The sequence below is a fragment of the Culex pipiens genome, chromosome 2 (genome assembly GCF_016801865.2).
Source record: "Culex pipiens pallens isolate TS chromosome 2, TS_CPP_V2, whole genome shotgun sequence".
NCBI classification, from domain to species: Eukaryota; Metazoa; Arthropoda; class Insecta; order Diptera; family Culicidae; genus Culex; species Culex pipiens.
Genome location: NC_068938.1, coordinates 187,663,983 through 187,690,701, shown reverse-complemented (window position 1 = coordinate 187,690,701; position 26,719 = coordinate 187,663,983). Strand labels below are relative to the sequence as shown.

General features: G+C 39.7%; 2 protein-coding genes across 5 annotated transcripts in view; one reads left to right on the top strand and one right to left on the bottom strand.

The window, feature by feature from the left end:
- The window catches only part of LOC120430727 (ATP-dependent RNA helicase DDX42), a 12,462-nt gene extending 8,750 nt beyond the window's left edge, over positions 1-3,712 (top strand). The window contains exon 5 of the mRNA XM_052709086.1: positions 2,468-3,712. Within this exon, the coding sequence (XP_052565046.1) occupies positions 2,468-3,422 (955 nt within the window). The 3' untranslated portion in view covers positions 3,423-3,712. The remainder of the gene's footprint in view (positions 1-2,467) is intronic.
- A 5,492-nt stretch (positions 3,713-9,204) lies between these two features.
- LOC120429994 (uncharacterized) lies at positions 9,205-23,147 on the bottom strand. 4 transcript variants are annotated; one of them, XM_039595089.2, is made up of 5 exons: positions 22,754-23,147; positions 17,958-18,820; positions 17,545-17,896; positions 13,563-13,738; positions 9,205-13,498 (listed from the first exon to the last, which is right to left on the bottom strand). In XM_039595089.2, the coding sequence occupies exons 2-5, from the start codon at positions 18,782-18,784 to the stop codon at positions 9,418-9,420; spliced, it is 5,436 nt and encodes a 1,811-aa protein (XP_039451023.1). In that variant the 5' UTR covers positions 18,785-18,820; positions 22,754-23,147; the 3' UTR covers positions 9,205-9,417. The 4 variants fall into 4 exon arrangements, with proteins under 4 accessions (XP_039451023.1, XP_039451022.1, XP_039451024.1 ...); XM_039595088.2 differs by lacking the exon at positions 22,754-23,147 and adding an exon at positions 19,044-19,196; XM_039595090.2 differs by lacking the exon at positions 22,754-23,147 and adding an exon at positions 18,934-19,059.
- Between the last annotated feature and the right edge of the window lie 3,572 nt (positions 23,148-26,719).

Sequence of the window (26,719 nt, the reverse complement as noted above, 5' to 3'; positions counted from 1 at the left end):
ACTAATAATTTAATTTGTTCCGGGCCTTTTACTTTGAATCACAATTTCAGATGTTCTTTATTCAGTGTTAAACTTAGATTACCGTAACTGCTCAAGTCATCCAAGTTCTTACAACTCACACCTACACTAATTTTCTTTCACCTTCCTCCTCCCGATCCCCTATATCTTCCGGTGGTGTTCATTTTGTATGCAATACTAGTTCGGCCACTACCCTTTTTCCACAAGAAACCGGACTTGGACTGACTTGAGGCCGCGTCCCCCACCTTGCTCCGTAAAACGAAAACGAATAATCATTAAATAACATCCCTCCACCTATTTTTAATAACACATACACAGCGGCTCAAAAGAAATTAAAATTAACACGAAAAAAACTGAACTGCGCGTCCCCAAAATATTGAAACATTTAAAATTCGATATTCTTAATGTACAATATTAAAAACTCAAATTCAATAAATCAAAAATTCAAAACTTTTAAACTTTTTTAATTCATTTTTTTTTTGTTTTAATTTGAAAAATCAGATGTTTAAAAATTTTTTTTTTTTTAAATTGCAGGCCAAGGGTGCACATGATACTGATGATACTCGTCGGTTGACACACCTAGGCGAGGAACATCCCGGAAAGAGCCCAACTACATCCGTAGTGCTGTTTGGACAAAACAGCATGGCTCTGGTTCCTTGCAAGTGTCCTATTTTCTTACCTCCACGTTGGCTTGGTTTAGTCATCATGATGACAAGGTGTAACCTAGCTGGTGGCCTGTGGAAACGACTCGTAAACCTTTGACCAGCGAGGGTCAGAGTAGAGACGGCTAGAAGAAAGGGGCGCGACAATGTGGGAAAGGGAAGTAATTTGTGATTGTAGACGGTATTGTTTTGATTCGCAGTATGTTGAGTCAACTGCTGTGGATGTACCTGAGCATCGCACAACGGGGTTTCTCCTCTTTCCATTTCATCTACCACCTATCTTCTGTTATTTTGTTTCACTGTTTTTCTAAAACGGCTTCTGTTTACTATCCTCCATTTGATTTCGATTTTACGTATTTGATTCTCTTATTTCCCAACGCTTTTCCACTCTATTTTACCAATTGATGCTGCTGTAACAAACTATCTGCTTTCCCTTAATTTAGCAGCGATGTCAATTTTGTTTATCATGTGCCTTTTCTTTATGTATCTATTTGAATAATTTCTCATCTTCCCTGTAAATGTTCCATCATAACAATAATCTAAGCTTGTTTGTTACCTCTTTTTATTAACTATTGTTAATTTCTATATCTACTTCATAAATTACTATATTCCTTTTACTATTGATTCTTTACAAAGTATGTTTCCTTCACTCCTTCATTGTTTTGAAACTTCACCTTTTTCTTAAGCAAGTGAGGTTCGAGCCCTTGCTCAATTTATGGAATGATTAAAGGATTAACACAAATATTACTATTGTACTTTTGAAAAACTTTTCTAAGATGCTTAGGACCAAAATATTGTAACAAAACACCGCGACAAAAGAAATAGCAACAGATAAACACGACTCAACAATAGGAAAGATTTCAGGAGAAAACAATACACAGTAAAATAACAACTAGTTTTTGAATTCAAACTAAAAATAAAACAGTTTTTGCTTTAAAGAAAGTTGATAGGCACACTTTAAATTTGCTTTAAATGGTTAGGCGCTTATACTTACATCAAACCCTACGTAATGTACCACCCCCGGCCGAGTTAAAATGCGTAACCGGAAAAGAAGGTGTGCATGCCTGGCACGAACACTCAAAGCGTGTTCTAGCGTGCTGCTCGTACTGACTCAGAGCAAGGGTGAGATGTAGGTGTAAGGGCAGTGCGTGTTCGTCGGGAACCTAGTGCATAAGATCGGTCAAGGCCCGTTCTTACACTGAAAATTGCGAATTGCGAATTGCGAAAAATCAGATGTTTAAAAATTAAAAAAAAAATTGGATACAAAAATGTAAATCTCAAATTCTTAAATGCCACCACCTTAGATTACAGAAAATCTGGTAGTTTTGGAGGATTTTTTGAGTCATATTTTAGGTTAGATACATTTGAGAAATATAAAATATAAATTTCATGTTTAGAATTCGATATTGGACAATCAAGTACGAACTGTGGAATAATTTTTCAAATTCTTGATTTTGAGTTACCTACCTTCTGAATTTTTTTTTTATGAGATCTTTAGATTATTTTATTTTTGAATTTTCAATTATTTTTATTATTTTGAATATTTTTTTAAAAGTTTTTTAAAGAATGGCACGGGTTGGGTTTTAAGTCAGTAGGGTTTAAGGGATAGGGTTGCTGAAAAGTTCAACACATCGAAAAGCAATATTTTTTTAAGCTTATCTTGACGGCCAATAACATTCAATCCATGAACAAAATTTTCACAGAAAAAAAAACTGTTGACCGTTATGAGAATATAGGCATCAGAGTCACAGGAAAATTTTATAACTTCCATATTTTCCTTCTTCCAGCATTCGCATCATCCACGGCGACCTCGGCGAAGCGAACCAGGACGTAACCCAGCACGTGATCATGTTCAGCAACCCGGCGCACAAATGGAACTGGCTGCTGGCCAAAATGGTCGAACTCCTGTCGGACGGCAGCGTGCTGGTGTTTGTAACGAAGAAGGTCGAAGCGGAACAGGTCGCCAGCAGTCTCCGGCTTGCGGAGTACGATCCGGTTCTGCTGCACGGTGACATGGACCAGTCCGACCGAAACATGGTCATCACGCGGTTCAAGCGGCGCGAGTGTGACATCATGGTGGCGACGGACGTGGCCGCGCGTGGTTTGGATATTCCGCACATTAAAACCGTGGTAAACTATGACATTGCACGGGACATTGATACTCACACGCACCGAATTGGGCGAACTGGCCGTGCCGGCGAGAAAGGAACCGCGTTCACACTCATCACCGACAAGGACAAGGAGTTCGCAGGGCATTTGGTGCGCAACTTGGAGGGCGCCAGCCAGGAAGTTCCGGACGATTTGATGAAGCTGGCGATGCAGAGTTCATGGTTCCGTAACTCGCGCTTCAAGAACAACCACAAGGGCAAGAACTTGAACGTGGGCGGTGCCGGTCTTGGCTTCCGCAGCCGACCTCCCCCGACCCAGGTCAAGCACACTGGTCCGCTGCAGTCTTCCGCCGACGGTGGAGCAGCTTCGTCGTCCAAGGGCCCCGCCACGGATCGCTTCAGCGCCATGCGAGACACCTTCCGGGCCCAGTACAACAGCCAGTTCAAGGCGTCCTCGGATCGCACCTGGGAAAACACCCTCCCCGAGGGAGGAAACTTTGCGAAGCCGCCCCCGGGCATGGCCGGATTCGTGCCAGCCTCGAAACCAGACGAAGAGGATCGTGACCAGTTCCAGGGTGGTTCCGGCGGTGGTGAAGACGACAGACCGCGCAAGAAGAGAAGCCGCTGGAACTAGGAGGCAACTTGCCGGGCGCGTTCGTACAATTGTATTTCACTTTCTCTATGTCTGTGTTTCCTGCGCCACTAGGACGACGCCCCCTTTGAAATTTTGTCCCGAATTTCCCCCGGTTATTCAGCTTCCAATTGTATAACTTCTTTGTGTCACATTTAACATTACAGCGCAGAAAGTTTAGTAAAGAGTGGTGGGTGGAATTGTGTGCGTTCAAATGGGAATGTTTTAAATGTTGCGATTACGTATGAAATAAAGTCTTCATAGCCGGCATGCTTGGTCTTCGAAAAGCAGAAGCGAGTTTTGTTTGCTGAAATAGACTGCCGTTCTACGCATAATTGTCCCATGTTCAAAAAGATGCAACTGAGAAAAACGCGATTGAAATTTTTCGACCGATTTCTAGGTTTCTACGCATAATTGTCCCGTGGGTTCCTATTCGCCCTATGTGTCCCTAATCGCCCCAGTTAGCAGTTTATCACCCTTATTAGTGATCATCTTGTTATACAACAGGTAAACAAGGCATAATGCTTAGTAAAACTAATGATTCCGTGTAAGAAAATACTTGGTGGGACAATTATGCGTAGAAGTTCAACGATGGGACAAACAGACTTGGTGTTGTTTTTGATGAGTTTCCGAACAAAGTACCAGATTTTATGTGTTTTTCTTAAAGTACGCATCAGACTAAACTTAAAAATGGCATAAAGTCAAAATCGTCAAAAACTGACATGGGACAATTATGCGTAGAACGGCAGTAGAGCAAAAGAAAGTTTGATAACATGGTTTCTAACACAACAAGCAGAAGAAAAGAACGCTACCTATGTAAATGAACTACAATCTACTACAATCAGTATTTATCTTTATTTTGTTTTTAATATTCAGAACGGGATTGCAGTTATCAATAATAACTTATTATACAAATTTTTCAGCTTACAGGGTTGCTACGGATGGCGCGTTTCGCGCGAATTTTAATGTTTTGGTTGAGTACAAAAACATTGATTTCTTAGAAGTTAGTAATAAAAACAAGAACTCAAATATTTGTTTGTAAAAAAAGTATAAATATTCATCAAGAAAAGATTTTTTTAAATGTTTTGTTGAGGATTTCTTAAATAAATTTATTTCTAAACTCAACTCATTTTTTTAACTTCTGTTTTAAGTAATATTTTTTAACATTATTTATTAATTTTTTATACTAGATAAATTAAATTTTTATTTATGTGAATCATATTTCAAAATATTTTCCCGAAGGTACACATTAGGAATGGTTCACCCTTGCTTTTTGGCTTTAGAATGGATTTGGACCAGCTGGCAAGAGCCTTATGAAGGACGTCAAATAACATCATGAATTTATTGTATTTTTCGAATAAGAAGAAAAAATCTAAATTTATTGACAAAACCACCCAAATGTTGTTTATTTGGAGGTTCTTAAATAAGCTTTCTCGAAAGTAAGATTGTTTGAAAAACTTTGCTCTATATTTATAATGTTAGCAGGAGCTATTACAAAAGTAACCAAACAACAACGTAACCTTTAAATCATTAAGAGCCTTGGTGGTGGAAGTGTTAAATAAAAATCCACTTGAGGGCAGAATAAACCACCCTTTTCCTGCCTTATAAAAACTATCAAAAATCAAATTTCACACCTGGTAGGGGAACATCATCTAATTCCAGCGTGCCTCTAATGTTGGCAGGTCAGAACTTCTGAACTGAAATCGAGTGATAAACAGCTCAATAAGAAGTGAGCAAGCAAGTTTCTATCAAAAGTTTTGCAAAATTAGATGTTTAAATAGTGAAAATCAGTAAATTGGATGGAGTTAGGAGTACTTAACCTGCCAAACATACGAGAATTTCCCCTAGTTTCATGCAAATCGGAGCACATCGATACAACCTGTTACATATTGGTAAAAAACTTGTTCTTAAGCGAATTTCAGTTTATTTTTCCTTTAAAATTGTCAACAATTTTTTAATTGAAAGATTTGTTTTATTTTCATAAAAAATAGAAAAAAATAATTAGATTGATACGATCAACGTGAAAAAATACTTTAAATTTATTAACCTAAAAAAAATAAAAAAGGAGTTGTTTATATCAATGTTTATACCTGGAGCTATTTTTTAAAGGTCCAATAAACCAAATTTTTAGTTTTTGCTTTTTGGGTGTTTTTTAATACCTCTGACTCAAGACGGTTTCAAAAACTGGCAAAAAGCAAAAACTGGAAATTTGGTTTATTGGAACTTTTCAAAAAAACTCCAGACATGATTTTGTATTCAATATTCGATATCGAATCTGAAAATGCGGAAAAATAAAAGGACGTATTTTTTATTGCTCAGAATTTAGTAAAACAGAGAGATAAACCATAACAATAATCATCCTGGCAAAAAAACACACACACACACACACACACAAATCCAGCAAAAAATTGAAACTTCAAAAAATAAAGTTTTATTTTCAAAAATTGGAAGAGACCAAATAATCGGATACTTGAAATTTAAAAAAACAAGTATTCAACAAATAAAAAAAATCTAAGATTTGAAAATTCTGAAATTAAAAAAAAAAATTATAGGTCTATGAGTATTAAAATTTTGAAATTCAAAAACTCAAGAACCTAAAAAGTCAAAATTCAAAACATCTTAAATTAAAAATGTTAAAAATTCTGAAATAGTTAATTAATTAATTCTGAAATTCAAAAACTTTCAGAAATTAAAAAAATTCGTATAATCAAGTTGAGCATGTTTAATTATTCTCAAATGTGGGTCTCTAACCGAAAATATTTAATAGTAATAAAAGAAAATGCTCCAAAATTACCTAATACAGTCCAGACTGAAAGGTTTATATGGGACTTCGGATAATGGAATCACGGAAAACATCGCATTTTTTCAATTTCTTGTTTTTAACATCAAATTCGAGTTCTGCGACCCCGTTTCAGTCAAATTTGAGTTGCTGAATGCCTATTTTTTTGTTAAAAAATAAAATACCTTTTTTCAATATTAAATCACCGCCATCTTGGATTCAAAATTTCTAAATCATTTTAGCATAGTCTAAGAGTCTTACTTAAGTTCGACATAAAAAAATTAGGCAACGGAAAAAAAAGTTTCCGGTATCGAAAATTTTAATAATTCAAGACATTTTATCATTAAGCATTATTTTTTTAAATTTGTTATATTTTTGAGTGTTTGAATCGAAGATTTGATATTTATCAGTTTTTAAATTTTCAATTTTTATATTTTCATATTATAATCAAGATGATCATGATTTTTTTTTTATCTCACTTTAGCTATTGCACCCTTTTCACACTGCCGTTTCCATAACATATGGACTTTGTTTTATTAGGTTTTACGCCGACTCGATTTTTAGGTTAGAAATTTGACAGCTTGACTGCACTGTTTACATTTTTTGCACGAGTGTCTAGGTAAAAATGTGTGTGCGTGTGCGCTCGTGACGTCACGCTGTAAAACCTAATATGGTCCAATAAACAAATGTAAACATTGAATGTACCCGGATCAACCAATCAATTTTGACAGCACTGTTAAAACATTAGGTTTTACACCGTGACGTCATTTGACAGCAAGTGTGCACTGTTTACATGGTCTTCGTCGATTGTCGACGAATTCCCCCGAACAAAATCGACGACCGCATCGAACTGTGCTTAGTCCATGTCTGGGTCCATGTAAACAGTGCACTCCTTTCTAACCTCCAAATCGAGTTGGCGTAAACCCTTATTGTCTATTTTTGGATTTTTTTTTAAATGTCCAATAAACCAAATTTTCAGTTTTTGCTTTTTAAGTGTTTTTGAAACCGCCTTAAGTCAGGGATATTTAAAAATCACCCAAAAAGCAAAAACTGAATATTTGATTTATTGGACCTTTTAAAAGAAAAACTCCAGATTTACTCTTTTACCTCGGATCTGATGTCTGGATTCTCTCCTCTGCATCATTGGTCGCGACATAGTCTACAAATATTCCCAAACCGGGCTTCTCGGACAGATTGACAATGAAAAGCAGAGTGCTCTACCGAAGAATCAACAACCGCCTGGGCCAATGGTGGCCAGCTGATGTTTACATTAGGAACGAACAGTAAATACTCTTTGTTAACACTTCGAATTGGGCCAAATTACAATGTTTTGCTGTGTCCGGTGGTGGTTAGCGTGGTAGACTCTCACTCCAGTAAGGCCTGGGTTCGATCCCAGATAGACCCGGTGGAATTTTTCGAGACGAGATTTGCCTGATCACACCGGTTGAGGAAGTAAGACGTCGGTCCATTTGCGTAAAAGAGGTTTTGAGGGACTTACCACACATAATCTTCGGACGCTTAGAAATGAGCAGAAACTTGCAATAGAGACCACAAAAGAATCGGGGGTCGTTAGAGTGGATTGCTTTGCTTTTACATTGTTTCGCTAGAGTTTTATAAAAAACTAACTTAATCCACCTATGTGGTTGGAGCCTTCCTCACTTATTACCAACAATTGCTGATATGATGGAATTGTACAAAAATTTCATCTATTTTTAAGATCCAGAATAAAAAAGTACATAAATATCACTTAAGTGGCCATACCTCGAGACAGGGTTGCCAGATCTTCAATGTTTTGGACTCATTGGAAAGGTCTTTTGATAACCTAACCAACGATGGGTTAAATGGTGGATCCGGACATAGTTTACATACATTTTAGTGAGATCCGGCTTCAAAAAAGTACATAAATGTCACTTAAGTGGCCATATCTCGAGACAGTGTTGCCAGATCTTCAATGTTTTGGACTCGTTGGAAAGGTCTTTTGATAAACTAACCAACGATAGGTCGGATGGTGGATCCGGACATAGTTTTCATACATTTAAGTGAGATCCGGCTTTCAAAAAGTACATAAATATCACTTAAGTGGCCATACCTCGAGACAGGGTTGCCAGATCTTTAATGTTTTGAACTCGTTGGAAAGGTGTTTTGATAACCTAACCAACGATGGGTCGGATGGTGGATCCGGACATAGTTTACATACATTTAAGTGAGATCCGGCTTCCAAAAAGTACATCAATATCACTTAAGTGGGCATATCTCGAGACAGGGTTGCCAGATCATCAATGTTTTGGACTCGTTGGAAAAGTCTTTTGATAACCTAACCAACGATGGGTCGGATGATGGACCCGGACAAAGTTTACATACATTTAAGTGAGATCCGGATATATGTGAAAACACATTTTTATACATAACTTTTGAACTACTTATCGAAACTTCAATCTGTATAAAACTCGATCTATGGGACCCTAAACCAAGTCGAATGCAACAGGTTCGGGTCAAATCGGTTCAGCCAGTGCCGAGAAACATGAGCTAGTTTGTTGGTCACATACATACATACACACACATACACACACACATACACACACACATACACACACACATACACACAGACATTTGTTCAGTTTTCGATTCTGAGTCGATATGTATACATGAAGGTGGGTCTACGACGTTTTTATACAAAGTTCATTTTTAGAGCAGGATTATAGCCTTACCTCGGTGAGGAAGGCAAAAAGGAAGTTTTTGGATTCGACCAAGGGACTTATTTTAAAAACTTCATTGGTTTTATCCTATGTTATATAGGATAATGGAAAATAAATAAAACATTTGTATTTTTTTTTTCACTCATTCTTTATTTACCTTTTTTGCCTTTTTCACACAATTTCGACGTGACACAGTTTCTCAAACATTTGCAAAAATATAATCAGCTCAGATTTTGTACCATTTGTTGTGTTGCTTTAACGTTAATTTCTATCATTTTGATATTATTCTTGGTTTTAGAAAAGGCAAGTATTTTTCATTCTTGATTTTTTATTGTATTTCTGCACGTGTCGCCGACACTGCCCAGGGTCAAACTCTTAACATTACCTTAAATAAACTGCGTGATGAAATAGTACAATTAAATTTCGTAAAACTTTCGGGTAAAAAATACGTCATTAAAAATAGCTCTACCTTACAATTTAAGCGAAAATCTCTCTCTTACAATAAATTAAGAACACGCTCGCGTCACGTGCTACCACTTCCGGCTTGCTCCGTCCGACTACTTCCCACCACAAAGTACTCCTCCAGCAGCGCCATAATCTCCAGTTTGCTCTTCCCGTGCACGACCCGTCGCACAAAGCGATCCCGCATCGCCGCAAACTCCACCCCACCACCGCTAGCTTGATCGATACGAGTCAGCTGGTCAAACACGGTCTGCAGGACACGTGTCCGCTCCTCCTCCTGCTGGTCCTGCTCCTCCTTCCGCAGCGCCTCAAACACAAACTCCGCCATCGTGGTGAGCGAGAGTCGGGCGCAAACCATGGCCGACGAGTTTTCCTGCACGGCGTGGTCGAGGAATTCTGCGGAATGTCGCTCGGACAGTTCGTCCAGGACGGTGTGCTTCGTTTTGGCGTCCTTGGCCATCAGGGTGGACAGTTCGCGGGTGAGGAGGCGGGCCGTTTTGTGGTGTTGGAGGGTTTTGCCGGCGGACAGGTAGCGTTCGAGGATTGCGTCCAGGGAGTAGGTGGAGATTACGTGGGTGAGGACTTCGTCTTCCGAGGGGAAGTGAAGGCTGGTGTCGGGTTGGGGAGGGGGGACTTCTTGGGGGGCGGGTTTCTTGGGAGAGGGTGCAGGTTCGGACTTGGGGGAGATTTTACGCGGGGAGGTTCGCTTGGGCAGTTCTGCGGGGGTTGGTGGTGCTGGTTCTGGAACGGGTTCGTCTGCCTCTTTCATCTCGACGTCGTCGTCCGGCACGTCGGTGGTCACGTGCAGCGCCTCCATCTGGTCGGTCGTGTTGATGACAAAGTCTCCGTCGAGCGATTCCGGCGAAGAGCCAATTTCCTCTTCGTCGTCCTTGGCGGCCACTTCCGCTGCCGGAGCTTCCTCCACCTTGGTGAACTTGGCCAACTCGACCAGGCTGTCCGCTTTGCTCTTGCGACGCAGCAGGAATTTGGCCTTGTCCGAGGGGGACATTCCACCCGAGCCCGAACTCATCTGCAGGCAGCGAATTATCGACGGAGATCGTCCCAATTCCTCCTCCTGCCGGATGTACTCCTTGGTGATGCTGACCGGCGGGTCGTGGAAGCTGACCCGTTTGCGCTTGTTGGCCGGCGATTCGTCGTCGCCGCTGTCGTCGTGGTTGTACTTCCTCTTCAAGATACTCGCCGCAGGCGATGCTTGCGGCGAGGGTAGAACCTTCGTAAACACCAGATAATCCTTCTCCTTTTCCTTCTCCAGCAGCGGTTTGGGTTGTTCCGGCGATTGGGCGACCGTTGTTGCGGTGGCCGAGGCGCCACTCGTGGCCAACTTGCGCAGCATCAGGCTGCGATCGCTGGGCGTCGACGGTCCCTGCTTGGGCGTGGACGTGTTCGGCACCGGGGTTGAAGGTTTCGGCGAACCTTCGTGCTGCTGGTTACGGATCAGGTTGATGAGCTGGGCGCCGCGACCGCGGAGTTCGATCCGGTTCGCGCTGGGACTTCGCGGCGTCATCTGGGGTGTGGTGGCCGCACGGGCCTTGAGGTTGGCGACCGCGGCCGGGATGACCGGCGGGGAGTTGCGCGTGCGTCGGGTGACCGTCGGCGATGGCATCACGGCCTTTTCCCGGTCCATGATCCGGCTGGAGGCGCGCTTTTCACCACTACCTGACGTTGGTTGACTCGGTGCAGCTCCTCCGGAGCTCGCCGACGGCGTCGACGGTTGATGCTTCTCCTCCGGGATCGGCGAAATGTTCAACGTGCTGTTCAGCAGATCCGCCTCGCGCTCGTCTTGCCCCACGCCGTCCGGCGACGACACCAAACTCCGGTTCAACGCCTTCGCCAGCGGCTCCATCTGTTCGTCCAGGTTGTCCCGGATCGGCGACAGGTTCGGCGAAACCAGTGCCGCTTCCTCCTTGGGCTTCTCCGGCGATTCCGGCACGACCTCCATCGGTTCCGGCGCCGCCGGACTCAGCGATCGCTTCTTGGGACTCTTCGCTGCGCGAGCAGGCGAAGCCGACTTCTTGACCTCCTCCTCGACAACCGGTTCCTTTCGCGGACTGCGCGTTGCGCGCGCCGGCGAAACTTCCTTCTTGGGACTCTTGGACGACACCTTCGGCGTCTCCTCCACGACCTCCATCTGCGTCTGCGTCTCCGGAATCTCCGTGTTCGGCTCGGTGTCCATCTCGGCAAGCTTCTGCGCCGAACTCCTCAGATTTTTGCTCGGCGATTGAAGAGCCTCCTCCGCCGCCGGAGGCGGCGTATCCCCGGCCATCACCACATCCTGCTCTTCCTTGGGTTTGCGCGGGGTAAACTTCCGGGTTGGCGGCGCAGCCGCTCCAGGACTCGCCTGCGACGACTCAATAACCTCGTCAATCGATTCGTTGCTGGCTTTGGCCTTAACAGGCGAACTCGTGCTGGGGGCTTCCGTCGCTGCCGCAGGTTCCCGGTCGACGACGTTGTCAAAGTTGAGCGATTTACGCGGGGAGGTTCGCGGTTCGGCGGGACTCTTCGGACGATCCTTTTTCGGGGACGTTTCCTGTGTTAACGACGCGGTCAACTCCGGTGCCGATTCCTGCTTGATCGGACCGAGAGATTTTCGAGTGCTGCGACGGCTCGCGGACTGCGTCAGCTCGCGCTTCTTCGGTTCTACCGCCTTTCTCCGCGTTGGTGGACCGGACGGTTCTAAACTTTCCGACCTCCTCGTTCGAGCTAACCGTCCCGCTTGCAGATTCTGCCCCTCGATCGCGTCAATCTTGAGACGATCCAACTCGCGTGCCACCCTAGATCGTTTGTCACCGGTCGTCGTAGCCTTCTTCCCGTTGGTCCCACTACCCTCACCCTCCTTCTCGTCAACATCCCCGCCATTCGGGACGTTCCCATTGTTGTTCTCCTTGTCGATCTTCTCCGTCGTCGTCGTCACCCCCGTCGATCCCTCCTCCTTCGGCACCGACGCCTCCTGCTGCGCCTCCCCGTTCATGGCCGCCGAGCTGGCGTCGGTATCGTTCTTAGCGTTCGATTGCGCCATCTTGTTCGGCGTCCACGGCTTGATCACGAAGCTGTCCTGCGATTGGCTCATGTCGTTGTACAGCGCCGGGATGTCGTCCCGCTTTTCGCGCATTCGATCGCGCTGATGTTCCGTCAACTTGTCCGGCGTAAAGTTCCACACCTTGTTAATCACCACAAACTCGTCCTTCTTGCTACTCTTTGCCGGCTTGCCCGGCGTTTCCTTCCCCTCGCAAACGTCAACCAACTTCCGCAGTTCACCAACCTTCCACTGCTTCTGCATGGCCACGGGAAGTTCCAAAAACAGCCCCACCAACATCTTGCAGTTCCACTTGACCTCCTTCGGTTGACTCCGCACATCCGTGACAAACTTCGCGCTCACAAACCGATCCGCGAGCAGCTTGAACGTACTCCGAACCTCCTCCGCGATCGTTTCCCGCTCCACGCTAATCATCTCACTGACCACGTTCCGAATCGGCATAATCACCGCCAACAACCCCCTGTTCGACATCCTCTCCAGCAGCCTCCGGAACTCCGCAATGCTCTTCGCCACCTCGATCAAGCTCTCCTGCAGGACCACCCCCTTCCGCATCAGATCCTTAAACACCTCCAGCGTCTTGATCGGCGGATGCGCCATGTCAAAGTCCCCCGGCACCGACTCCAACACCACCCGAAAATACTCCAAAATCACCCCCAAATTCGCCCCGTACTTGGCCACGATCATCGCCTTGATCATCTCGCTGAACGCGCACGCAAACCGCGTACTCCCCTTCTGCCCTGCCGCCACGACCGCCCCGTAAACGGCCTGCCACTCCTCGCGCAGCTCGCCAACCTGCACGAAGCGATCGTACTCCAGCGGGAACAGCAGAAAACCGAGCGCGACCGGCAAAAAGTTCTGCTCAAACTGGTCACCCCCGCGGGGACATTTGTTGATCTGTTCGCGCAGCAGCGGCGCCATCGTGCGGTAGATCTGCGTCACAATCCACCGATAGCGGGCATCGCTCAAGAGTTTCGCGTCCAGATCGGCCAGGTACTGAACGGTTTTCTGCAGCAGGTCCCAGTAGCCGCGGGGTGTGCTCGTGTACCGTCGCAGGTCGAACCAGTGGGACAAGATTGTGCGGCAAGTCCTGCAAAAAAAAAGAAGCCTGTCGTTAGCGACCTCAAAATTCGTGTCTAAGAGGGACAACTCACTCTGGTGGAAAGGGCAATTCGGCGTTGAGAAGCAGCGGCATCATCAGCTTGTAGTTGTTCGTGAGCTGTTCCGGCGAGTCCTGGCCGATCGTGACGGCCATCAGGTTCGTTTCCGCCACCATGCGAACCGTGTCGAAGGTGATCTCTCGCATGGCGTCGTCTCGACGGAGGATACTCTTCAATTAAAAAAACAATTATTATTTAAATATCCCAAATTATTCACGACTTCAGAGGGGTTCGTTCCCATATTACGTAGCACAACAAAGGGAAGAAGGGGGTTTACATGTCGCGTAAATACATTTTAATATGAATACGGAGCTGGTTAGAAACGCATCCAAGAAGAGTTACTCATTCTTTTCATGACCATACATGTGCTTGTGATCCTTAATAAAATCAATAACTGAGAAACATAAAAAAAATAAGTTTTCCTTTTTTACAAATCAAAAAGTTACAAAATTAAAAAACTTAAAAATTATAAATACTTTAAAAAAAGTTCAAACAAATGATACAATCCAAATTTTGATTTTTGTCTCGATAATTTAAAAAGCTTACATATTTTAAAATTTTCTAAAAAAAACATACATTTTCACTCTTCATAAAAAAATCTTAAAATCTAAAATGCTAAATTTCTAAAATTTAAAAATTGTGGGATATTAACATTTATATATTGCTTACTTTTTCAAAAGGTCCTATGTATATAGGAAACCCATGACGCATTGATTGTTTTGAAAAAGTTCCCTAGATAATATAATATATATTTTAATTTTCATTTTACAAAATCCCAAAATCCCAAGAGATTTGTATGCCTAAAAATAACAAAAATTCTATATTTTTTGATTTTATAACTTTTTTTTCTTAATTTTAGAATGTAGAATTAAGATTTTAAGAATTTGACAATATATAATTTTGGAATTGAGAATTTTTGAACTTAGAATTTTAAAATTTCAGAATTAAGAATTTTAGAGTATTAGAATTTTAGAATTCAGAGATTTAGAATTTCAGAATTTATAAATTTAGAACTTTTAAAATTTTGATTAAAGTAAATTTGAATTTATGAAATTTTAAATAAAAAAGGAATTGAAAAATCTTGAATTTTATATTGTTGAATTTTAGAATTTTCAATTTCACAATTTAGAATTAAATTTTCAGAATTTTGAAATTCAGAATTTTATTTTAAAATTTAAAATTTTCAGAATTTTTTTATTTTAATTAAGAAGTTTAGAATCATCAAAGTCTACAATTTTTAATTTTTGATTTTTTTTTTTTTTCATTTATGTTTGTTTTACAATTTTAGTAATTTTCGAATTTCAGGATGTTATGTTCAGATTTTCAGAATTTTTGAATTTGAATTTTAAAATGCAAAAGCAAAGCAATCCACTTTAACGACCCCCGGGTCAAAACCTCTTTTACGCAAATGGACCGACGTTTTACTTCCCCATCCTATAGAAGGCCAGGAGGATAAGGCGGGAATCGAACCCGCGCCCCATATCAACTTAGGGATCGGCAGCCGAAGCCGCTTACCACCGCGCCACGAGGCCCTCCATGTTGAATTTTAAAACTTAGAATCTTAGAATGTTACATTTTTTTATTTTATGGATTTCTGATTTTTTACTTCAGAGCTTGGTGTTAAAAAATTAGAAAAAATTAGAAAAAAAAAGTTTTTCCTTATTTTTGTATTGAGAATTACAAAAAATCTATTTTTTTATTTCAGAATCCAGAACATATTTTTTGGAATTTGATATTTCAGTTTATTGATTTATTATTTAAGTTTTTTTTTAAATATTTACCTTTTAGGATGTTTTTGAAAACCTGCCCTGCCTTTGAGAATTTAAATTTTAGAATTTTGAATTTTTAAATTTTGACTTTTTGAATTTTGAAATTATAGAACTTTTATATTATATTATATTATTTGAAATTTTGAATTTTATTATTTTAGATTTTTTTAAATTTGGTTTGAGAATTTTGAATTTTAGAATTTTGAATTTAAGAATTTTCAGTTTTAGAATTTTAAATTTTCAATTTTAGTATTTTGATTTGAGAATTTTGAATTTTAATTCAAAAATATAAAAGTACAAAATTCTCGAATCAAAATTCAGAAATTCATAATTCTAAAATTCATAATTTTAAAATTCAAAGTTTAAAATTCAATACTCAAAATTAAAAATTCAAAATTCAAAAACCCAAAATTCTAAGATTCTAAACTTTAAATCAGGGGTGCTCAAAGTTTTTTGCGGGCCAAATTCACAAAATAGGGCAATAAATAAAATAACGTTATTTTTATTTAAAAGACAAGAAAATACATCTATCAGTTGATGTTCTCAGAAATTTCTGTTTTTTTTTTCTAATATTTTCATTAATCAAAAATAAGTTTTCAATCGGTATTTTGATTGTATCATTATAATTATTTTGAAAAAGTCTTTTAAGCTGAATGATCTTGTGTTTTCAATAAAATTTTAAAGTTTTTTTTTATATTTCGAAAATGGTGACATGTAATCAGAACAATTTATGTAACGGCGTTATTTTTTGTTTAAAATTTGTGTGAATAATGAAAAATCGGCCAGAATTTCAACAAGTTTATGAAAAAAGCTTTGTAAAATATTTTCAACAATCTTTTTCCGATTTCAACATTTTGTCAGCCTGAATCAGATGGTAATCAACGCATTTCGTTATCCAACTGTCATGAGTTCGAATCTCTAGGGAAGGTTTGTAAATAAGTTTGAGGGACAGTTCATAAGAGGGTTATTACGACTTTTGTATTAGGCCGATGCAAATATTTAAAAAAGTTTTTGTCCCTCGGCCCTGGCCAAGGTCAAGGGGGGGGCAAAAAAATAAAAAAATATAAAAATTTAAATAACAAGCCATAGTCTTCACATTTCAATGAAAAAAGTATTTTAAAATGCATTTTACACTAGTTCAGTTGTTTTGCAATCATTAGTTTTCAAAAAATCTAAGATCTGACAAAACAAAAATTGTATCGAAAAAAAAGATTTTGCATCGAAAATTTTCAAAAAATCTTAAGATTTTTTAACAAACCCAAACATGCTAAAAATGATTTTAAACGCAGTAGAATGTATTTTAATTTGATTTCAGCTGGTTGCACTTGAATTTTCATTGAAATTTTGAAGTTTATTGTAAAAATATTTTTTTTGCCCCCTGATTTTTCGGGCCAATTTCGGGGACAAAAACTTTTAAAAATATTTGTACCAGCCTTAATATAAAATACTTAAATTTTTGCAATTATTACAAATTTCTAAATATTTCCAAAAATGTTTGATGAAACTTTTGAGGATATTTACTAGTTTCACTCACATTGAAACGTGTGAAATTATTTTCGTTATTAAGATTTTTGAACAAAATATTTGTGTCCTAACATGGGGTTCAAAACATTAATTAAATAGTTTAAAAAAAACCTTACTTAAAAAAAATAATAACTTTACAAGTGGTCAACGGGCCATTTAACATGATCGTTCAATATTGGTCCGCTGGCTAAAAAAAATCACCTCGTGGGCCATGTTTGGCCCGCGGGCCATACTTTGATCAAAATTAATTCAAAATTCAAATTTCTCAAACCAAATTCAAAAAAATCTTAAATTATAAAATTCAAAATTTTTAATGTCAAAATTCTTAAAGTCAAAATTTAAAAATTCAAAATTCTAATTCTAAAATTTAAAATTCTAAAATTCAAGTAAAAAAAAGATCTCTTAGCTCTAAAATTCTTTAATTAAAAATTCAACAGCTCTAACAATCTTTAATGCTTTAAATTTTAGTTTTCTTTTGTCGAATTCTAGAGTTTTTTTTAAGGTCCCTTAAAAAACTCTAGAATTGCTTATATGACAAATCCTCAATCGCTTTTTCTCCGTTGCAAGTTGTTAAACGTGGGTCAATTTTGCGTAGAACGGCAGTGCAGTTGTTGACTTTTCTTCTATCAAGCTTTGCCTTTCTTACCACCCCCGAACCAACCCTCTCTACACTCCCAACTCACCAGCTTGACCAGCGCGCTCAGATTCTCCTGCATCCAGGCGAGCATCTCCGGCTTCGTGACGCTCTCCTCGCACTCGACCCGCGCGAGCAGATTGCGCCACAGGTTCCGGTTCAGCTCCAGGTACGGTTTGTCCTTCATCTGGGCGAGCAGGACGGTGCACTCGAGGCACGAGTTGAACAGCAGCTTCAGCTTCTCCGACACGAGCCGGGCCGGGATGGGCTTCAGCGGGATCAACAGGTTAAAGCTGGCCGCGCAGCCGTTGCTTTGTTGTAACAGCGATTCGGTGACCTTGTCGGCGGGCCCGAGCATGTGGATGAGGGCGATCGCCGAGAGTTGCTTGATCGAGTCGAAGCTGTTTGTAGATTGAGAAATTAGAATGATGGAGTTTGGGGTAAGCAGCTCTTCAAACTTACAACTTTCCCGGCGTGCCGTACTCCTGGTAGCTGTCGTCAAAGTAGTAACACAGCGGCGTTTTGAATGACGGTCCAAAGCAAAAGTAGATGAACGGCTCGAACACGGCGTCGGCGAACTTTTCCAACTCCTCGCCCAGTTGGTTCACCATGAACCACCAGATCTCAAACTTCCGCCGCGCGATCATCTCCGTCTTTGACTTGGAACTCTTGAGCGGAATGCAGATCAGTTTGACCCGCTTCGGGCTGTTGATCTGGCTGTACTTGGCAAAGATGAACGTCAGCACCTTCCAGCAATCAAACGACTGCTCCCGGACCTGCAGTTCCGCCGACCTGAACCCACTCTCGACGATGGCCAAGTACGCGTTGATGATGGCCGCCCCCTGGCAAATCTCCTTGTCCAAGATCCGCACCATAACCTCCCACTTCCGGTGCCATTCGGGATCGTTCCGACCCCGCGCCTGCTCGAGCAGGTTCGAGTACGTTGTGCTAATCTGCTGCCTCAGCGCTGGCCATGCCGCACTCTCCAGATATGTCGTCTGGGACAAGTGTGCACTGATCGCTTCCGACGCCTTCAGCGCCAAATCCCGCGTCAGCGCGTTCTCCCAGTCAAACAGCAGCCGCAGAACGTCATTCAACCAGAAACTCAGCTGGTCATCGTCAATTTTTACCTTTTCCGCCGCAGCATCCGGCCTGGTCGCCGTCTGGCACGTTTTGACCAACTGCTCCAGTGCCTTGTCAATCTGGGACCGATTTGCGCCCTGCAACGCCTTCCGCACCTTCTCGTACTGCTCGTGGCCCGGAAGCTGGCCGGCCGTCCCCGTCGTCATCGTGCTGTTCCGGGTGGCGCGAACCGATCGCAAATTCTAAAAACAAAACAAAAAGAGAAAATCTAGGTCACACAACAGTACACAACACAAACATTCTTACATAACGGGATTTAAAGGGCCAAAGCCAAGAGCAAAACAAAGAACATCACAGCCCAGCACAGCTGGAGGGGAAAGCGTCGAAATTTTCCCGCAAATTTGTCTGCCAAAACCAAAACACGACCACGACACCCCCCTGACGAAAAACAAAAACAAAACCAACCCCCGTCGACGATGTCGAAGCATGCTGCGGCGACGGTAACTTTTTCTTCATTTTCTTTTTTTATAGTGTGATGATTTTCTGCGTCTTTCCAATTTCCACGCTTGCTGTGTTGCTGTCGAGACTCTTGTGCGTTTGTTGTTTTTTTTTTCTTTTCTCTCTGCTGCAGCACGATGACTGTGGCAGCGCAAGTGTTGCCAGAATTTTGTTTGCGTATTTTGTTTTCATAGCAAAACTTTAAGCGAAGAATAATAAAGCATCCAGTTTTAATTAAATTACATAGAATATAATTGAACATTATGTTTAAGTCAAGATAAGTTAATGTATTATGCCAGCAATGGATGGCTTACATGGTACTGCCTGTCCTGTTCGGGTAGAATTGGTTTCAATTCCATTTAATCAGTTTCTAAGCGAACTGGACTAGACAATCATCACATAAATATGACGAAATCCAGACGATGTTTTGGGCTCTTTGGGAAGGTCTTTCAAATACCTTTCATAAAATGTATAACATGACGGTGTTTTTTTTTTTTTACAAAAAACATCCTTTTACGATCTTACAGATTTTCCCCAAAATGGCTTTTTCAGCATAACTGTCGAAGTACTTTTCTAAACTTCATAATTTTTAATAGGGACTTATGGGACCCCAAGACGGGCTGAATGAGACCAAAATGATTAAAATCGGTTCAGCAAAAGCTGAGATAATTTAGTGAGAATTTTTCGGTGTACACATCCACATCCAAATTTTATAGCCTTTCCCCAGTTTATTGTAGGATTTTTTCTCAGAAATAAACACAATTTTGTAAAATGTCCAATAAAAAAACATAAAAATTTCCTCATCTTTAAAAATAGCCTTTTGGTAAACAAAAATTTAAAAGAGCGAAAGAACCGTTTGAAAGAGCCGCTCAATTTATTGTTTTGTCCACCTCCAGTCCATTCCTCCAAGTTCCAAGTTCATAATTGGATTTAATTTCAAAACTTGGTCAAATTATGGCAACAAAAGGCCAGTAGGCTAATGAAATAAAAACTTGATTTAAGTTGACAAGAAGTGATACAAATAATGTGTGTTAACCTTTTTTGATCCATTCCTCCCTTGGCTAAAGTTCAAATTTCATTTCTCTCTTTTAATTTTGAAATTTATTTGAATTTATTTCTAGGCAATAAAAAAAATGGTTTACACTGACAACAATTTACAAATATTTCAAGCATATTTTTTTTTTCAGCTAAACATTTTTTTCAGGCATATATTTAACAGATTGCAAAATCTTATGAAAAATATGTGTCTTGTATGACATGAATCTTGATTATTGTTAAGAAAAAGACAGCTGCAAACTTTTTGAATACAGAATAAATTCAAATTTTCACAAATATAAACCTTCAAAAAATGTTCTTAACTATGTAAAAAAAATAAACAGCTTATGATAGAAACAATAGAAAAACTTGAGGAAATTCTTATATTGTTTTATATTTTTAAGAATTGCTCATTTTGGAATAACTTAAAAACTTACATGAATTCTTTTTTTAAAAAATACAAATAAGTGCAGCCCTGTTTAGAAAACAAGAACAATAATATTTAAGAACTGCTATTGTTACAATTTTCAAACAATGTGGAAGTTCGCAGGAATTGATTTTAAGAAATACAATTTGAATTGGTCCGCTTGAGAAAATGCGAAAACTCTTCTAAAAAAAAGTAATAAAAATAAAATCTTTAGCAAATTAGGCCGCTGCAAATATGTTTTGGAGTTTATGTCCCTAGACTCTGATCGGGGTCGAGGGGGGGTCTCAACATTTGAATGAAAAATGTGATTTAAAGTGCATTTTTCACCTGCCCAGTTGTTTTGCAATCATTAGATTTCAAAATATCCAAGTAATGAAGAGATTTTTTTTCGACGAATAAAAAACTTTTTGCGGTGCTGTACAATTGAAAATATTTTTGATCGATCCCAGACATGCTTAATATGATATTGAACGCTGGAACATGCATTTTTAATTGTTTTCAGTTGGTTAGACTTTTATTTCCTTTAAAATTTCGAAGTTTTTTGAAAAAATATTATTGTTGCCCCCTGATTTTTCGAACCGATTTTGAACGGGGTGGGGGGGGGGGGGGGGTAGAAACTTTAAAAAATATTTGCAACGGCCTTACTGCCGTTCTACGCATAATTGTCCCATGTTCAAAAAGATGCAACTGAGAAAAACGCGATTGAAATTTTTCGACCGATTTCTGTGTTTCTACGCATAATTGTCCCGTGGGTTCCTATTCGCCCTATGTGTCCCTAATCGCCCCAGTTAGCAGTTTATCACCCTTATTTGTGATCCTCTTGCTATACAACAGGTAAACAAGGCATAATGCTTAGTAAAACTAATGATTCCGTGTAAGAAAATACTTGGTGGGACAATTATGCGTAGAAGTTCAACGATGGGACAAACAGACTTGGTGTTGTTTTTGATGAGTTTCCGAACAAAGTACCAGATTTTATGTGTTTTTCTTAAAGTACACATCAGACTAAACTTAAAAATGGCATGAAGTCAAAATCGTCAAAAACTGACATGGGACTATTATGCGTAGAACGGCAGCTTACTGCTAATAAAAAAAATCGAAAAAAAAACTGGAAAAACATATTTCAATATTATAAAAAAACATGCACCTTCTTGATTCGCTTTCTGTATAATTGGGTCCTAAAATGAAGCTTAGATTGCTGATATTGTTTACAGCGATAAAGCTTATTTTTCTGAGTACAATGACCCTTTGGATGACCACAAAGAGTTTAAAATGGATTTTTAAATCAATTTGGAAAAATTGACAAAAATTGGGCTTTAGTACCCAATTCGGAGGACCTTCGCATTTTTTCCGAGAAACATTTCAGAATAATAGTTCAATAATTCAGAATAATTAGTTTAATAAGCTATATTTTTAGCAAACTTTATTGATGAAATCTAAGGAAATAGAAAATTCTGTTGTTACTTATCAAAGGAATTCACATATCAACGGTAACATTTCAAAAGGCATCATGTACATTTTGACACTTTCTGGGTTATTGCATATTCTAAAAGTATTCCTAATAAGCTACCTCTCCACCAAAATTGAGCAAAAGTTACTTCAGTAAAGTCTGTTTAATCATGATTTTAAATAAAGTAACATAAACAAAATCTCAGCCATCATCAGTCCCTGTTTATATAGCCCTGTCAACCTGTCAAACAAAAGACTACATAAACCTCGTGACGAAAAAAGCATCATGAACAAAGCGTCATGTACATTCGGCGAAGAAAAACGAATCATAACAAAGCGTCCCCCTCAATGACAGCAGGGTGATATAGACGTTGGTGATTTCAAAAGAAGTTATGTTTGTTTTTCTTAAATAAAACGACGGAAATAATGTTTTATTGAATTCAATGAAAGCAACGTTTTTCATCGTTCGTTATTATTAGAACATCTTATTTTGCTTTTATATTAAAATGGGAATTGAAAATGGATGCTCAACATTCAAATGCGTTTTTCTCAAAACGCATGGTTTGTACATGGTGCTTTTTGAAATGTTGGCGTCGATATGTTAAAAAAAATGAGAGAATTTTAAAGTTTAAAGAAAGAATTTCCATTGCCTTCCCCCAGAAAAAAAATATCAGCCAAGCCAATCCAAGACACAAACCCAGCGAAATCTTTTCTTGATGGCGAAACCAGCATGATTTCGATTGGCTTCTTCTTCTTTTTCACATACCTTCAGTGGCGGTGTTGCGACTTCTTGATTCTATTCTGTTCTTCCCCCAGCCACTAATGTTGTAATTATGCTGCGATTCCTTGAACTTTTGACGAGTCCTTGAAATATCACTCAACTGAACCTATAGTTCCGCCTCGGGTTGCTTTGATTTTTGGGGGCAAGAATTTGACACCGTCATAGAACTTTTTCTTCACTTTTCTTCTAGTAAACTTTCAACACTTCAATATGCGTGTAATTTCAACGTTTTCATATAAGCACACCCGCCTTTCACTAGTTAACAACGCCGTTCACCGTTTCCCGAGTAAATAACTAACAAATTACTCGAATTTAACGCAAAAATTTAACAAATTGTAGAGAGCATCTTCGGCGGACGCCCGAAAGGTGGAAGAAACAAGCACGAAAACACAAAACAGCGAGGGAAATCTTGGCGCGAAAAGTCCTCTCTCCGAGATCGCGCGAGCTGTCAAGTTGTCGGAGTGGGTGAGAAAACTGCAAGAAAGTGGGCGGGTTTGGCCGAAGAGGTCGAAATGGGTTCGAGGGGTCGCACGATGTGTTTGGTTGCGAAGCATTTGTTTAACTGCACTGAAATAAATATCATGATTGCTGCTATTAGTTTCGCATATAGTTTTTTGCAGAATGCCTTTGCATTTGACCGGTATATGCGTTGCACATGAACTGTGTGAGCACTGCATATAAATGGATAAGAAATTGAAATATGCTACTGCATATAAAATGTATGTTCTCGGCACATGCAAAGTATATGCAATGCTCACAAATTGAATGATTTGGGGATACACTCAAACCCCGATGGTTTGACACCAACTGTTGTCAAACGAACGGGGTCACTTTTTAGTTTGACACCCCATTTACACGGAGTTCACACACACTATCAAACGTTTGTTTTGATAGTGTGCGTGAGCGCCGTGTAAAAAGTGACAGTTCGTCACTTTTTAGTTTGACTTTGACCAACCAACGGGGTACAAACTAAAAAAGTGTCAAACGAAAAAGTGACCAACCACCGGGGGTTGAGTGTATGCACCCGCATATCCAGGTTTTTAAGCGAAGATGGCGTTCGAATGGTGAACGCCCGAAATGTCAAAATCGCGCAGTAGCACCAACATTAGAAAAAAAAATGTGGCTGTCATGCCATGGCACACTTTTTCCGTAATGTTGGTACCACTGCGTGATTTTGACATTTCGGGCGTTCACCATTCGAACGCCATCTTCGCTTAAAAACCTCGATAGCATGTAAGATTAACACTCTTGATTTTTAATTAATTTTCAATTGTATTTTAATAGTTATGCATTTTATTAGTATGGATTACTTCTCATGTGTTCTCATGTTGAACTGAGGTTTTATTTTTCTTTCGCAATTATAAAAAAAAAGTGTTGATCAAATTGTTAACTTTTATTAGGCTACAATGGCAGGACTTGGAGTGCTTCGGCGGTTCCTTGAACAGATCTGTTTGTTGCTTGGAGGAAATCGCTTCGAGTGTGACCGATTCCGGGCGTAGAGTCTTCTCGAGCGGCTGCCTCGTTGCTCTTTGTTTCCGGCCGGCTGCTTGAAGTGGTCCTTCAGATCTTCAAACACTCGATCTTTCTCGAGTCAAGGTTGACCGGCAGCGGTGGATAGCCTGGAAGATTGTACTTGTCCAGTTTTAGATCGATTGTTTTAACGATCTGTAAAAGGAAAACACTTTTAGCATCGTTATCACCACAAAACACACTTCTCTTCTACAAACCTGGTTCGGAACCACTCCGACGATGCGGTTCACCACCTTCGGATGCAATCTGCACGGCCCGCCGTTGTTGTGCAGTCCCGGAACCAGCGTCCAGTTGATAGTCATCTCCACTTCCTGAAAGGAAATCACAATCAGCATCCACGATCACGAAGCTGCTATCAAAGTAATCGACGTGGCAAAGCCGGAACTTACCGGTGTGGCCAAACAGGCTCTGATTGGTGAACTGGACCCTCTGGACCATCTTCGTGCTGGAACTTTGGCCGGAACCGTCTGCCATCTCGGTCCGCGGAGAATCAAGTTTGAGACACACGCGCAGTTTAACAAAAGACTAAATGAATCGCGGCTGTTGCTGCTGGCTGACATACACGTGTACACATTTTGGCTCACATTCATAAATGTTGTGAACCTTGCATATAAGTTTCATGTAAAAAAGCACACTGCAAAATTCTATCCAGATTTTTAAGCGAAAATGGCGTTCGAATGGTGAACGCCCGTAATGTCAAAATCACGCAGTGGTACCAACATTGCGAAAAAAGTGTGCCATGGCATGACGGCCACATTTTTTTTCTAATGTTGGTGCTACTGCGTGATTTTGACAGTTCGGACGTTCACCAATCGAACGCCATCTTCGCTTAAAAACCTGGATAGTATCTCGCATATAGATGTTATATGCGGAGCTCACGAATCATACTTGCCAAAGCAATAATTTTCATCTAGCATGAATAAAATTCGGTTATAAGCATACGCATATAAAATCTAAGAAAATTGCTTGTATATAATATTTGTTAAGCATATAGAGATTAATATGATGAGTCATAGGTTTTATTATGCTACATTGAAGATTGGATATGTGCAGTGTACATATATAATCAATCATGAGTTTAGTTTCAGTGTGGATAATAATAATAATTATTCTTATAATCTTGATTATAGGGTCCTAAATCCCTAGGTAAATTTTTATGTACAACGGTATAAAACACGATTAAAAACCATTTCTGATCACTTTTTTTTCATTTTAAAGCAAAAAAATAATTGACAAGACAACATTTTTTCGATGGATCATACCGCGGTCATCCCACATATTCGGAAAACTTTAGTGATTATTTCTTGGGTAATTTACTTAAATTATGTTTTTTTTCTGTCGACCCCGCAATAAGGTCCTAAAGGACTATGTGAGTTTTTATGAACAACATGATTAAAAACCAATGTTGATCACTTTTTTTATTTTGATGCAAAATATTATTTGACAAGACAATTTTTTTTTGATGGATCAACTATGGTCCCCTTGGAACGAGCTGCCAAGTAGGACTTATTATTGTCCGTTTCTCTCGAAGGTACTCGCCGCGCGGCCTTTCCGAATGTGCCGCAGACACTAGGTCTATTCCCGTACTTGCAGAATTGCAGAATTTCTGCAGCTTCTGCAGAATTCTGCAGCCAGCATAAGTCACTTTTTTGCAGCACGTTCCCGTACTTTTTAGCTTGCTCTCTTCATCTCTCTCTTTTGCAGAAGTTCTGCAAGTAGAGAAGCGGCAAAAAATTTGCCTGGGTAGCGCGTTGCAGTACTTTTTCTGCAACATTGTACACAGTTGAGTGGAGTTACTCAAATTGGGTATTATTTTTTTTATTATTTCAAAATATTTAAAAAAATTGGTTGATTAAAAAAAGTAATTGAAAGAAGTTTACCTATAGAACTGGGACATTGCAATGCAATGGGAATGCAGCACAATATTTTATTTGAAAAATTAGGATGTATTACTTATTAAGTAACTAGAAATTAATTATGCTTAGGTAGAAATCATATATTAGAAACAACTTAAAGAATTTACATTAGGTAACAATTTTACAAATGAGAGTGGCAGGTACGTTTAATAAACATGATTTGAAAAAAAGACAAACAAAGGTTTAATTTAGAAGGGACCAAAAATACATGTTTAGTAGCAGAATGTTTGAAAGATTATTCAGGATAACATAAATAAATTATGACTGGATGTCACATTAAATAACAACGGCGAAGCAGTAAAATTGACAAATAAAAAAATGATTACAAACTCAAAAATTTTGATACACATAAATTAAGCAATCTGGAAATTAAGAAATCCATGATTAAAAATATAAAAAAACTAATATTTCCACATCAAGAAACATTTAAAAAAACATTAAATCAGATATTTGAGAAATTTATAAATGCAATTTATAAATGCAAAAAAACAAAAAATCACAAATT